Source organism: Aquila chrysaetos, chromosome 7, assembly GCF_900496995.4.
Source record: "Aquila chrysaetos chrysaetos chromosome 7, bAquChr1.4, whole genome shotgun sequence".
Lineage (NCBI taxonomy): Eukaryota > Metazoa > Chordata > Aves > Accipitriformes > Accipitridae > Aquila > Aquila chrysaetos.
The window spans coordinates 33382973-33397515 of record NC_044010.1 but is presented as its reverse complement, the minus strand read 5'-3'; the positions used below and the strand labels follow the sequence as shown (position 1 = coordinate 33397515).

At 42.2% G+C, this 14543-nt stretch overlaps 1 protein-coding gene across 3 annotated transcripts in view; it reads right to left on the bottom strand.

The window, feature by feature from the left end:
• Positions 1-7893, bottom strand: part of KCNJ15 (potassium inwardly rectifying channel subfamily J member 15) — a 35973-nt gene extending 28080 nt beyond the window's left edge. Inside the window, exon 1 of one of the 3 annotated variants that reach the window (XM_030020702.1) lies at positions 7200-7893. In XM_030020702.1, coding sequence (XP_029876562.1) covers positions 7200-7207 — 8 coding nt within the window. In that variant the 5' untranslated portion in view covers positions 7208-7893. Of the gene's footprint in view, positions 1-7189 lie in introns of all 3 variants that reach the window. The other 2 variants (XM_030020703.1, XM_030020701.1) reach the window with 2 other exon arrangements.
• Positions 7894-14543: the final 6650 nt, after the last annotated feature.

Below are 14543 nucleotides of genomic sequence, written 5' to 3'. Positions count from 1 at the left end.
TTTCTGAAACTCTGTGGTGGGTGCATGCTTGGTTTGCCACATCATGAACCAGCAGGATGCATAAATCTGTCCATAGGGATGATCTGCTCACGTTGCTGGTAGCACCCCAGCAGGCAAAGATGCTTCCTGTAGCGTTTCCATGTTTCGTTCTGATGAGAACAAGAGCAGACAGCTTTCCATGTCACTCAGGTTGTATCTCTAACATGACATCGGGTTTGTTGCAATACGATCATCCAAAGTCATGGAGAACTATGCTCTGCAGGACGCAGTCCTGAAAATTGCTCTCAGCTACAAGCAGGATATCTGACCTAAAAAATAGCCCAGGGTTATGGTCCAGAAAAGCTGCTCCAGGGGATGCTGGGAGAAGCAGGGCCGAAAGCAGTCAGCTGTGAGAACCACTGACCACGAGAAAGGAGGCAGCTTTCTCTGATCTAGCATTTTCCTCCACTTGACCTATGATGGTCAGTCCCCTTGGTGTTCCTGTGGCTTCTCGTCAAGTGTGAACTTCCCTAGTTAGAGCTGCTGTGATGACCAGAAATCCTTCTGGGAAATGCTGGAAAGCCCCAGCTTCTCAACCATTGGATCCCTCCTTCTATTGATGTGTTTTCTGTGGCACAAAGAACATTCCTCAGTCAAAGAGAAAGTTGCATATTCAATACCTCCTAGCTATATCCTGTCACATATCTTTACTAGCACACTTCAGGACAGCAAGGGGAAGGGAAATCTCTCCCAGTCAGATTTCAGTTCACTGGGGGTCGCTGAATCTGGAGAGTCCACTCTGAATTCTCCACCACAGGGCCACAATCTCTAATTCCCAAACACATTTCTTAGCAGTCTCCAGCAGGTAGGTTAGTTTCTTCCCTACCTTTAAAACTCAGTGATATTTTAATGAAGCCCTGCTTTGGAGTAATTTGAGAAATAATGGATTATTTTCCTTGGAAAATTATTTTTATGAGCAGCAATAAGAGCTCTGTGAAAAAAAACATTCTGGACTTTTTTTACTGAATTTCTTTGAGCTGTACAAGCCTGTGACTATTTGGGACAAAAATGTGGCATTACTATTACCAGATTCAGATGCCGAGACTAGATGGCCTGTCAGGAAACAGTACTAAAAAGGCAGAACAAATTAAACTAGTACCTTTGTGCATTTTAAATGTGTCTTCCTGGAAAATAACTTCTGGCTTGAATGAAAGGAACTGAAGGCTGTACTTTTGCCAAACTTTATCAAAAAGGATTATGAACAACTCTTGAGGTTGACAGAGCATATGACACTACTGAAAGTACAGGAAAAGAGGGTAATAAAGGGAAGGGTACATAGTTTGCAGTACAGAGTATATGCACAGAGAGTATCCCCAGGCTTACTATCACCAGCGTAGATCATGGCACCCCTACTACAAAAAGATTAGGGTAGTGGTCTTCCAGAAGCAAAGTGCAAACATTTGTCCAGACAGTGCTAAAAAGATTCAACTTTAAGATCAAATTTTGTAGAAAGCAGAGCTGTCATCATTTATCTACCGAACTCAACTTTGAGAGGAAGCAAATTGTAATCTATGATATTACAGGGGAAGAAAATTATTGTTTCGTGACAAGAAGATGGCACAGGGGTGCTGGCCGCACCCCTTGTCACAGTGATTGCACCATAGTTTCCATCGCAACCTCCTATTTTCATATGCCATAAGCATTGCAAAATGCTGACCTTTGGGGCTGCATTTTTCCATGCTTGCTCCCTGCCCCAAAGGTGAATTCTTTCAGAAAGTCTGAGCAAAATCTTTTCAGGGACCATGGCTATTACTTTTCGGCCGTTGCCAGGATGGCTTGCCTGGGGCAGATAGTATAGCAATTGCTTTGCTCCTCTGAGCTATAATAAATCCTCCCATCCATCATGTAAAGTAGAAAATTAAAAGCATGAAAAACGAATCAGAGCTCTCCTGATTTTAATGTTTGCAAGGACTGTTTAGGCTTGCAAATGGCAGCAGGTAAAGAGAAGAGAGATTTAACTGGGAGATACTCAACTGAGCAAGAGTCTCCTTTAATGACAATTGCCGACACTACCTTATTCGTATCAGGAACTCTTGGGTTACAGAGACAACTATTGACAAGTGGTGTTAAATATGGTCTTCAAGACAGGGCAACACGACAAGCCATGCAACAGGAAACTGGGTCCATTTTGTCCCTTTGAGTGTCTCTTAGATGGGATAATGCTTTTTTCAAGCAGTTCATTAAGAAGTAAAAGGGTGTGCATTCCCATCCATTGCCATAAGTTAGCTGGTTTCCTAAAAGGCTGGGTAAGTCAGTGCCAAGGGCATTAGATGCTCTGCATTTTTCAGAAGCAGAACACTTGAAGGAGCCTTAAAACATGGATATAGATGCTGAACTACAGGTACCCGTGCTTGAAAATGCCCTCTCGGGGCTTTAAACACCACAGACTATTCATTAGGATAGAGGTAATGAGCGGCACTCAAAGCCAAAAACAATCCCAAAACAAAACCCCATGTCTACTGTTAAGACATAGAACCCAAGTGGCCTCATATACCCCCACACATTCTCCTGATTTTATCATTCACAGAAAATATGTCTAAAAGATACTGTACAGACAGGAAAAGCCAGTCTCCCTACAGGCCACAATAAAGACTAGAGCTATCCAAAGGTCTCTGGGAGTGCAAATGTATTTGTTTCAGTAGGTCTAGTCTATGAGGATGCACACCCAGCTTACAGCTTCATTTGGTGCCAAGTTGCAGGCAGAGAAAATTTGGTTGCAATATGATCTTTAATACTGCTGAACCGTTGATTAATATTCAGCTCTAAGTTTGCCTCGTGTTGTTTGGTCTTACAGGGATTTCAGTCACATTTTAAGGCACAAACTGCATGAAAATCTGAGATAGGCTTTCTAGAAACAGATAGGATGGCTTCAGTAAAACATCACAATCAGTGTACAGAAGGCCAAAGACAAGTTACACTGAAGCCTTAATTTATGCATCAAAACTTTTGCAGGCAACAATGAATGATATCTTTAAATGCCTTCTTTCTCTGCATTTCCCAGGCTTTCAGCAGACACCGGGAAGAGAGCAGCATTGCTGCTTGTCCCTGCCCAGGGACTTGTTCCTCCACTGAGTCCAGTTTGGCTACATCCCTGTGTAGGGCACCAGCCCACTTAGCTGAACCCATTCAGACCAACCAGTTCAGTCTGTTTCTTGTTGAACTGACCTTGGCTTCATTTGCATGACTATCTCTGGCATTCTGTTTTCTGTTTGATTTCTGCAGTATTCCCACCATCCTAATCTTTTCAGGTTCAGTCGTTCCCATGCCTAGATTTCACCTCCTACCCTCCTTCCAGTTTCCTCATTTGTCTTCAAATGATTGCACTTTACATCTGCTATTGTTCTAACTTCAGCCTTTGAGTGCCTGATAATCTGCTTTCATTGACCACATTGTTCAGTCCACAAGAACATACTGCTCGTGCACCGTCTTGATACATTTGTATTTGACATTAAATATAACACTTTAATGCAATACTTTTAATCTCAAACACAACAAAATGCCTAGCAAAGATAAAGTTTACAAGGTGCACAAAATAATCTGCTAGGTTTATAACTTCCTTTTCTAGCTGCAACTAATTAATCTAAGTGGTAATTATTGTTAAATAATCCCTCTGGTTTTGCATGCTATCTAAGAATATCTGTCAGATATGCAATTGCACCTGCATATGGACCTTAACATCAGACCATCAGTGACTTTGTTCTCTAATACATCTAGTATTTGTCATACCTGATTAAAAGCAAAAAGGGTGTTTTGCCGTACTGTTTTGTCATTCACTAAATTTTTATATGAAGCAATTGCTTAACCCCCATAAATTCTTATGCCACTGTTGTGTAGGAGTTCAAGCATAGCCTTTATCAGTGCATTTATGTGGAGCTCCCTATGTTTCTTCTACTTCCCACAATATATCTCAGCTGAATGCTGTGATGAATCCCGCAGAAACAGTGACAGTGGAATCACAGTGGAGTGCCTCCCCTCTCCATACTTTTCCATGTGCTGTTGGAGTACTGATACCTTGACCACTGCAACATACCCTGATTTGAAGTCACGCTGTCTCTTCCCCCTACTCTGCAGCTAACTGCAGCCTGCTGACAATTGATTTCATCAGAACAATGAACTTATACCTCTGGATTGCTTGGAATGAAAGGAACTCTTTTCCTTAGGGTTCATTCAGCTATTTTCTTTATTCAGCAACCTTGAACCTCCATTTGCTCCAATATACCTTTTCAGATTTTTTTTTCTACTTTGGCAGAATTTGTTCCTCCAGCCCCTAAAAGGCCAGCTGTGCTATTTGTCTCTTTTTGGAGGACATTTGCTTTTAACTCCGTCTTGGAGTAGAGTTTTCTGATGAAGGAACTGAGCCCATTCAAGCGTGTCTACTGTGTTTGCATTGCAGGATGGACTGCAAGCTTCTAAAGCTGGCTAAGGCAGGCTTCAGAATACTTCCTCCATATTTACTTCACCTTTGTGGTATGTGGTTCACCACTCTTTTTTTCCCCCTAATTATTGGTATTATTGGCCCAACTGCATTTCCACAGAAATTAACCTTTAGCACACTGCTCTTGTGCCTTGTTTTCTTGATCTTCCCTCAGATCTTTCTCTGCTTGTTCAGCCTTAGAGTGATTTGCTCAAATTTCTGCAAGATACTTTTATTTCTTTTGTTTCTTTTCAGCCTTGGCTTGTTTACATTTTCCCCATATTGCCTTGTTTTATTGCTCATCTAGACTGTCATTAACTATGTGTACTTTCCAATAACTTCCTTCACTTTGTTTTTTATCACTTCCTTGAATATATCCCAGATGATCTGTAGTGAGATTTCTTCATCCTTGCAAGTCAGTGGCCTGAAAAGTCACCAAAAGCCCCTTAGAGGACTGTCTCCAAGAGCTACCCTTTAACATGATCCTGTACTTGGACACAGGAAGTTTGAGGTACTCTCCACAGGTGAACAGAAGCAGGAAAGCACTGTACCTTGACTGAAGCCATAAAGTTTCCACTGAATAACATGGATAAGATGCTACTGAGCCAGGTGTGAGAGGGACACAGACTCCAGGCGGGCAGCTCACAGAGCTATACTGGTGAGTCTGTCTCAGAGGACAGCCCCGAGTTCCCACCTGGATGATGGAGACCATCTCACTTTGGACAGCAAGAGGGCAACATCCGGTCCTGGCCACACAATGGGCCCTGACGTGGCTCTCCTTCCTGCTGGACAAAATAGGCTGGCCAAAAAGGCACGCACTCTGTCCAGAAGAACGTAGTGAGCTGCACTGATTTTTTCTGGAGCTTGGCCATCAGGCCTAGGCCATGGAAAGGGCTCTGGATTTCCAATAAGTTGAACCTCCAGGAATCTGGAGCTATCAAAACTGAGTGAGACAATTTAATTCCAGCATTGGCAAGACAGCATTTGGACGCAACACATTACAAGATGTCCTGCCAGTTCTGGTTTTGGGCGCACGCTCCAAAGCAGGTGAATCCTTCCTTATTTGTAGTTCCACAGCAAGTAAAATGTTTCACACAGCTCTAGCAAAGATGAAACTAGCTCGCTGCTAGAAAGAGAGAGCTGAGAGAAGTGGTCCACCTCAAAAGAGCTACTGTACCTGTTGCCAGCAGTTTCTGAAATGAAAGCCAATTAAATTAAAATAATTGTAGTCTATACCTATATCTGCATTGAGATAGGTACCTCTGTGTAAATAAAACCTGAATTTGTATACACACATTCATACTAGATGATGTATGTATTTTGTGTACATGTGTGCACATAGGAGCAGAGGTATTTTCTAGAAGTGAGCTTTTCACGCTTTCCTTGGCAGACCAGACCATCCTTACCTCCTGTGATCCCAGATCCCATCGTGTTGGAGAAGGAAGGGGTCCTTTGCTTCTCCCAGGTTTCTGGAACTACTTCACTTCAGATTCTTTCTCATTTTTATATCTCTGCTCCTGACACATTTACCAATCAACATACATCTCTATCTCACTCACTCTCTTACTGCCATGTTAAGAGTAGGCCGAGTATTGTGGACATTGACAACTGAGTCCTAAAAAATGAATGTCAAGAGCTTCGTTATGGAATAAAGAAGGTTGCGCTGGATGGTGTTGCCAAACTTTGAAAAGCTTCTGTAAAAATGTACATTTTCCTATAGTGCTACAAAGCCCATATTTACCTAATAGACTGTCGAGAGTCCAAAGGAGCTTCTACAAAATTTCTGGTAAATAGTATTTGTTTTAAGAATTGATATGCATGCCAAAAACAATGTACTGCATTTATCAGCTTGGAACTATTACAATCTTTTCAGTAAATAATATCCTGGTTTCTGAAAAAGCCTAAAATGTGTATCTAATCCAATTGTGTCACCTCTCATTTCCTTCAAAGAGGGGGAAAAAGGCAAAGCTAAGTCTGAAATTCTGTTTTGAATTAACTGCTACTTTATCTCTAAGTGACCTCTTTGTGCAAAGCTATTACTGCAAATACTGTCTCTGAGATCATTCAGTCATCTCCAACCCCTGTAATACAGAACTACAAGGTAGTTAATACTATCAATCAGCACTATCATCTTGCATTTGTGCAGAGCTTCTCATCCAAAATGTTCTAGCTCCTTGCAGGGTGATCCTCTCACTGGGAACCAGGCTGCACCCTTCAGGGACGGGCTCATACTGTGGGTTCTGTATTAAGTATTGCAGAGGTAGGACAACTGGGAGTAGAGAGTGGAATTATACACTTTGACTCCACGTCAGTGTGTCACTGTTAAAGCAAATAACCCTCCCTAAGGTGAAAAGCAGCAACAAGTGCTCTGCAGTGCGGCACAGCATTCAGAGAAGGAAATGAAGAATATTCCAGGTATTATTCTCAATTCCACTCAGTTCTTTTTACATCTCTCTGGCAGTATGGAGAGACCTAAGTGTAAGAAAGGTTCAGACCCTCTAACGGTAAGTGCAGGGCTAGAAAGGGTACTTAAACAGAGAGACTTGGTTATTCCAGCTGTGATAGAGCCCTGATTCTAGTCAGGACGATCTGGCATCGTAAAAGCTTGAATATTTCAATTGGGATGCTTAAAAACCTGATTAATTGTCTTCATTAAAATAAAGGCAATTTAAACTCATTACACTATTCCTTGTCAGTCATGCCACTCTCTCCACTCAGCCATGCACCCACAAATACCTTTCCATACCAGTCCATTTATTCCTGGTCCCTCCTCCTCGCCTTCTTCAGCAGACAGGGGCTCCTCTGCTCAACGGCATCTCCTGAGTGTGTCAGCAGTCAGTTGCTGAGGATTGAAAATCTCATCTCACCTCTCTTCTGCCCTGCTGGTTACTGAGGCTCTGTTGTTTCTTCTAGTCGGACCCGTTCCTGACTGCTCCTGCAGCTTCCTCACTCTCAGCTGCTGGAGAAGGTTGAGGTGGTGAGCCGGAGAGCTGGAGAGCAAAGAAGAAAGAAGAGAATTTATACTTTGGAATTTTGGAAGCTGGAATCCAGGGAGAAGCTTAAGAACGTGACTTGAGGCCAAAATGCTTGGCTCTCCAGTTACAGAGCGGAGCGAGGCAGGTTTATTCCTATCGCAACACTGTGGCCCATGTCTTGTCAGAAGCTGCCAGCATCAGTGATGTGTGGTGGATTCACGGGAACCTCTCCTTCACTCGTCTCCTTTCTGCAGCGCTGTGGGAGGAAAGGGATAACAGAATAATTAGCAGCACTGCAAGAAACTTGTCTGAGATAGAGTGGTCTACTGTGGAGCATAATACACCCCGCATTACGAGATCGTGTGCCTGGGAGTTATTATCAGGACATTTGGAGGTTGCAATTCCTCCTGTCACTGTCCTCCTCAACTGTCCTCCCTTCCCCTCATTCCAGCAGACTTGTGGCCCTCAAACTGTTAATTTGGTCTTTGACTACTATTTCATTTATCCCAGCTGCTGAGTTAGGGAAAAAAAAAAAAAGCAGCATCTCACTGAAAACAGATGCTGCCTCTGTACTAAGCAGATAAATTAAATACATAAAGCGTGAGTTGTTTACAATGTTGATTCTTTGTAAAGTTGTAGTGTTTTTATCCTTGATATTAAAATTCCAAGTACATCATATCACTTTATTTTTGATCCATCTGGATTAGGGAAATAGCCTGTTGGCACTTCTTATGAGTACCGTAAATTAAATGGATTAACAATTTACCACAGAAATGATAGTAAGGAGAAAAAAAACCTGAGCCCCACTTTTACTCCTGTAGAACATATGCAGCTTTTCTAGCCTGCATTTCTCCACTGTCATTTCCATTTCTATGCAATTTTTCTCTATATCCCTCATGCAGAACTTTTAACACATCGGAGTAAACCATGCACTCCCAACACAGACCTGCATACACACAGACACACACACACACACACACACACACACACAGAGGAATACAGCTCCATGCAGAGATGCTGGACTAAAGATGTTCCAGCATGATGTCTTCCTTGGAGCTTGCTGGCTCCCCAAGAAACAGTGATGTATTTTGCTATCAAGTTAGCAGAACTGAGACAAACACCTACCTTTGTTTTATTACAGTGCAATAGCCAAAGCTGACCCTACAGCCTCTGAGATAAAAACTGATCTTTTTGTTGGAAACAGCTGATCAGCATTTACAGTTCTATGGAAACACAACAATGTGCATAGTACAATAATCTTGAAAGCTCAAACGAGAAATACCTGTGATTTGCAGGTTTTGAAGTTAACCAAGGGATGATCTTTGCAACTTCTTAGATCTATTGAAACAATCTTTTAGGAAAGACAGGCAGGGAGTTTGCGGTCTGCCAGGGCCAGCACAGTTTGAAATTTGTTAAAGTTTTGAGATTTTGTGCCTCAAGTTACATTAAACAGAATATGTATATGAAAACTTATCAGTATCTACACTGATGTATGCTGATTTTCATCTCAGTAATATAAAAAAAATTAAATTACAACAAAAATGGTTTAGCAGCAAAGCTGTCTTCAGACATGGTTAGGGAGATGTGAGTGGAGGAAAGAGCTAAGGTCAAAGTCAAAGCACGGCAACTGCAGAATTTCATGCACTACATGTTTATATAGGTTTTCATCTCCTTCTGCCTCCTTTGGCACTTACGATGTCTCCCCCAGGCAGATCCAAGCAAGATGCCACAGACATCCTGGCAATCGCTACGTCTGGGGGTCCAGGTTGGAGTAGCGGTGGGGTATAAGGAGGGGATGGTGGCAGATTCTTACACCCCAAGGCAGCCCCAACAACTGATCCTTGTGGCCCTTTTGTTAGATCTTCCGCATAAGACTTAGATGGCTCAGTCACTGGTTTGCCTGATTTCTGTGAAAACTGTCTGAATGGGCAGAGATGTGAAAAGGAAAGTCTCTCACACTTACTTCTCACAATACAAGACGGGGCAAGATTTACCTTTGCACTGTTCTCAACTATTGTAAAAGGGAGCTATATGCTTGAAGCAGGTAATTTGGCTAGTTTTAATTTGCAGATAAACACCTGGTTTTCTGTGTATAGCCAAAACTCTGAGACCATGCTTGTTACTGATGTTAGAGAGTTCAGAAAACCCCCATAAGCACACTCTTGCACGCTCTCTGGTAAAGCAACAGGAGTAGGAAGCCCTGATCTTTTGGATTCCTCTTGGGCAAATCACCTAAAGTCTGGAAGTCTGGTGCCATTCAACTTCTTTACTGGAGTCACACCTGAGTAGCCTCAGAAATTGCTGCAGCCCAGTTGGAGATCAGGGCTTCCTACTCTGTCCTGTTGCTTTATCCCTGGTTTCCTGGATGGCATGCAAGAATATGCCTACAAGGCATCCAAAATTTAACCCTTGGGAACACAGGCACTCAGAAGTACCCTTTTGCAGACCTCTTCTAAGCACAGTCACATACTCTTTTTGTGGGAACTAGGCCAGGCTTTTGCAGTGGTTGGAGACTGCACGCATGGTTTATACAGCTATCAGCTGATTTATACTCCCCCCCCAAGAATTGCCTCCCCTCAGGCACAGGAGGGTCTCCTCAGGAGTAATCCCAGACCACCCAGAAGCAGGCTGAGCACTGCACCTGTGTGTTCTTCCCTCTTGCACAAGCTGGCTGTTGAAAAGAAAACTGCCATATACTAAAATAAAGCATCACAGGCACATCTCGTGAGGGGGTCTGATTCTGTCAGGGTGTGATAAGCATCCTGACCTGAACACTGACCAGAACATTGACCTTGTGGCAGCGTAGGTAAAGAAATTGCCTAGTCCCCCGTTAGTCTAGGCAAGAACTCTGGGCTTAGCTGGTTTCAGCAGGAAAATGCAGGCCATGTGCAGAAGCAGAGCTGTTGCTCTAAACTGACCAGAATTACAAGCCTAGTTGAGATTATGGATCACCAAACCAGTGTTTGCATCCCAGTCACTTCAAAAATAACGGCTCTTGTTAATGCACCTGTACTGGGGAAGGGAAACGGATTGCCAGGAAAATGATTTCCTGAAACTTACTTTGTGATGGCCTGACTCCTGAGTGGTTACTGAGGCTCAGTTGATCAATACAGGGTTTACATCCGAATTAATTCTTTCCTATTTGTATTTGAACAACTGTCTTTGCTTTTTCCATAGATCACTTGGATATATAATCAATTACTCGGTCCACTCATTTATCAAATAAAACTTTTTATTTGCTTGTATTCTCCTCGTCGCTGTCACTGGGCAATTGTTTTCAGCTAAAACTGCATTTAATGACACTATAGCTATAGTGTAAGACACTCTGACAAATCCATTAACTGCAGTGGCTGTTATAAAGTCCTTTCCTTCTGCTTCTTGTGAAAGCTAAAACTCAGTGCCAGTGTGCCACCCTAGCAGGCAAACTCAAGAATCCAAAGGAGACTTCAGCAGACAGCTAAAATCTTGTAGTGTTTTTACTGATAAAACTACACTATGTTTTCCAAAGAGCAAAAACTATGCTCATTTTTTGGAAGAAGTCGTGCCAATGGTAAAACTTATGACTGAAAGCACATGACAAATCACTTCTGATATCACAAGAGCCAAGATTCAGCATTTATTCATCAGACAACCTGCAATCTGCAAGTACAAAAGCTGTCTGCGATGGAGCAGGCACCACTGTGGTATTAAGTCTTTGGTTCAAGAACATCATCTTCCATGATGTTTAACACATCAGTAAGAAACCTATTATGTATGAATTGTATGCTGGCTACTTTTTAACCATTCCTGGTGAGCAAAATCCTGAAAATGTACACTGAGTCAGTTGTTCAGTAATCATTGAATGAATTCCTACCCTTAAGTAATTGCCCTCACAGTTCCTACATCCTTCTTCAGCAATTAGAGGTCCAGAGGTTAACTGAGGATCTAACCAGTTTCTTATAAATGCACGGGGACAAATCCTGTTCAGTGGCTCATTCACTGACACGCCTGCATGAATCAAGCCAGCAGGATCTGCCCATTACCATGGGGACCGAATGAATGGCCATTCAATTCAGTGGTGAGCCAGCGCTGCTATGGCAGAAGGTGCTGAATCGGGCCTTTATCTCAGAATAAGTTAGCACCAGGCAAGAGAGTTGGGGAATGCAATTGCCAGTTTAAACTGTAGGGTAATTTTTATTTAATTTGACAGCTTTCAAACTATACAACCTGGAACATTTGCAGAAAAAGCAAGACCTGACTGTCATACCAAGGTGCTGGAAATGCCTCTCAAATAATACCAGAAACAATTAGAAAGTGTAAAAGTATAGTTTGCACTAAGAAAAAATAAATTAGGGTATATTGATCAGATTTTCTCAGTGTCAACATGAAGATCAAGGTCAGAAAACTGAGCCAAACATCCTCAGCTATCTTTTAACACAAGGGCCTTTTTTCCTTGTAGTGCTGCCATAGCAAAACAGATGCTAGAAATTCTCACTCCAAAACTCTTTGCTTTTCATCCAGTTTTAAAGCTGTGGTGACGTTCCAAGTTAAACTCACAAAGGAGAAAGAAATATGCTGGTGTTTTCATTGTAATATGAATTTTCCATTGAAGATGTGGTTGAATTAGCAGTTCATTTTTTAACTATTACTTTAATTTGCTCCTTGTGGTCAATCTTTTTTTTTCTTTCTATAAAAGCCATGCCTCAGTCCTATGCCTTTTGAGACACCTCGACATAAAAAGTTTTAAAGGGAAGGGAACTGTCTAATTATATGTCTGTAAAGTGGCTAGAGAGCTTCATTTGTGTGGAGTAAAACAAATAAGAGAAAATGTGGAGGAATGTGCTGCTGAATGAATGTGGGCATACCCATCTTGTTCCCATACATGAGCAGTAATATTAAGGTGTTGGGAGTGATTCTGAGTCTAGACATCCATTATAGGTTTTGTATTTTCAACCCCTCTTTTAACTTGTGCCTGGAGTAACTGATGTGTTCACACATTTAAAACAAGGCAGAAGGAAACATTTTTTTCCCCTTTTTTCCTCTTTAGCATATGGAAAGTAAAGAGAATTTTGTGCTTTTTCATTATACATTTCCCACGCTTTATTTACCTCCCAGGCGCTATGCTTTAGGGGTTCTCCAGTCCTGATCAATGGTGGGCTTTCAGAGCCTGGGATGCAGAAACCCCTTAGGACATTTTGAATTGTGGACCATTCTCCAGGAGGTAACTTGTAAGGAGTTCAAGGCTGGTGGATCCTCTTTAGCTGGACAATCAATGTGGAGCTGTAATCTGAATGCCAGTGTTGGCCACTATGAGTATGTGGGAGGGACACATGCAACTCATGATCCTTTTCTTTTATGGAAGGTAATAGAAACTAAAAGAGCGTTAACCCAATGGCATACTGGAGAGAGAGGAGGCTGGCAATAGGATACACAGAGAGGAGGTAGCCAACCGAGACCCCCATCTCGAAGCTAAATAGGAAAGAAGTGAATTCGGCTCACTGAAAAGATGGAGAGGCCAGTAAGGCTGTGGACTGTGAAAAGCAGGGAGGAAGGGCTCTGGGGAGCAAAGATGACTTTTCCCTCTGTTCGCAATAATAGTTGTCTACCTCCAAAGAGGGAGTGTTGGACAGGAGCTGCACTTCAGCTCCTTCCAACCTGTCATATCCCAGGATATACTATATACAGATTGTATGCCCAGGCAACATGAAGAAACCTCAGGTGCCCTGTGCAGACCCTGATGAAATAAACATTTCAGCTACATTTAATGAAGCTAAGGCTATTTAGAAACAGCAGCAGCTGTTGGAGATTCGGAGTGAAAGCACAGGCCAGCAAACCTTAAAAGAGCCCAATGCCTTTCCCCAGGGAATGTTTTCCCTAGGCTCCAGTAATGACACTAGACCATAACTAATGAAACAAGACTTTTTAGTGTTGGCTGGATAAAGTTGCCTGCAGGTTCTGTTTTCTTGCCTAAGGCAGCACCAGAGGGAGTACAGATAAAGTTGTCTGGGTGGTTGGACGGGGCGTTTTCACAGGTTTGCGTTCTTTTCAGTTCCACTTAGAGTCTACATTTTACAGATGTTTAAAGTATCCTGCAATCTGCAAAACTGCTTCAGGAGCTTTCTTCCCTAAGTAATAGTTGTGCATGATCAGAAAGCTTTCCTTAACTTGATTGCACTGGAGTTTTTAAAGTATTCTTAAATTCAGTTTGTGCTTGAAAGTTATTTCCCCTTTTTCAGTGTGCAATTGCCGAAAAGGAGTGTGAAGGAAGAGCCCTGTAAAGGCCTGACTGCCCTTACGCCATGCCTGAGCACAGAAATTAACAGACTTCTGATAATTTACTGTATAGGTACACACTTTTTCAGCCACTCCTGGTACAACATTTAATCTGGGAAGAAACAGGACAGTGCTCTAACAACATAAGAAAACCCCACAGAGTGCAATAGTTCGTGAAGTGAAAAGCATGATTGCCAGGTTAAAAATAAACTTTGCAAGACAGACATCTGCTACCTCTTCTATCACCCATTCTGAGGGATGAAAGTTTCTGTATTTAAAACTGCATATATAGGTAGATATGGCCCTAACAAAATACAGTCTCTTTTGCCTTTCAAAACTTAACCCATCTTCCATACTAATACATTTTAATACTACCCAAATCCATTACATCTTAATCTAAATTCTGTAAAATACACTTGCTGTACCAAAATATGCCTCGATATCAAAAATGTCAAATAACTTTGACTCCTGAATGCCACTCAGAACTACTTCAGTACTCAGAAGCCACTGATTCTGCAGGCTCCTTTTAGTCTCTGTCAATTCCTTCTTGACATTAAGAAGCAGATTTTCAAGAGGTTTTTTCTGAAGGGTATCCCTAATTTCTGGGACTGGAGAAGTGTGTGAAGGCTAGCCATTCTTCTGGCAGTACGTCTTCAGCCGTATTTCCTACCCAGCAATCCTCCTCTGGCCCTTGTAGTCCGTAAGTTCAGCTCCCAGATCTCTCTCTCCCTCTCCTTTATTTTTCCCCCAAAGAAGCTGAATTTGAACCAGATTCTGTTCTATTTTAGTGTAACTCTCTGGATATGAATGATCATTTACAACTGTCACTGGTTTAACCAGAAGCAAACTGTGCTCTCATGACT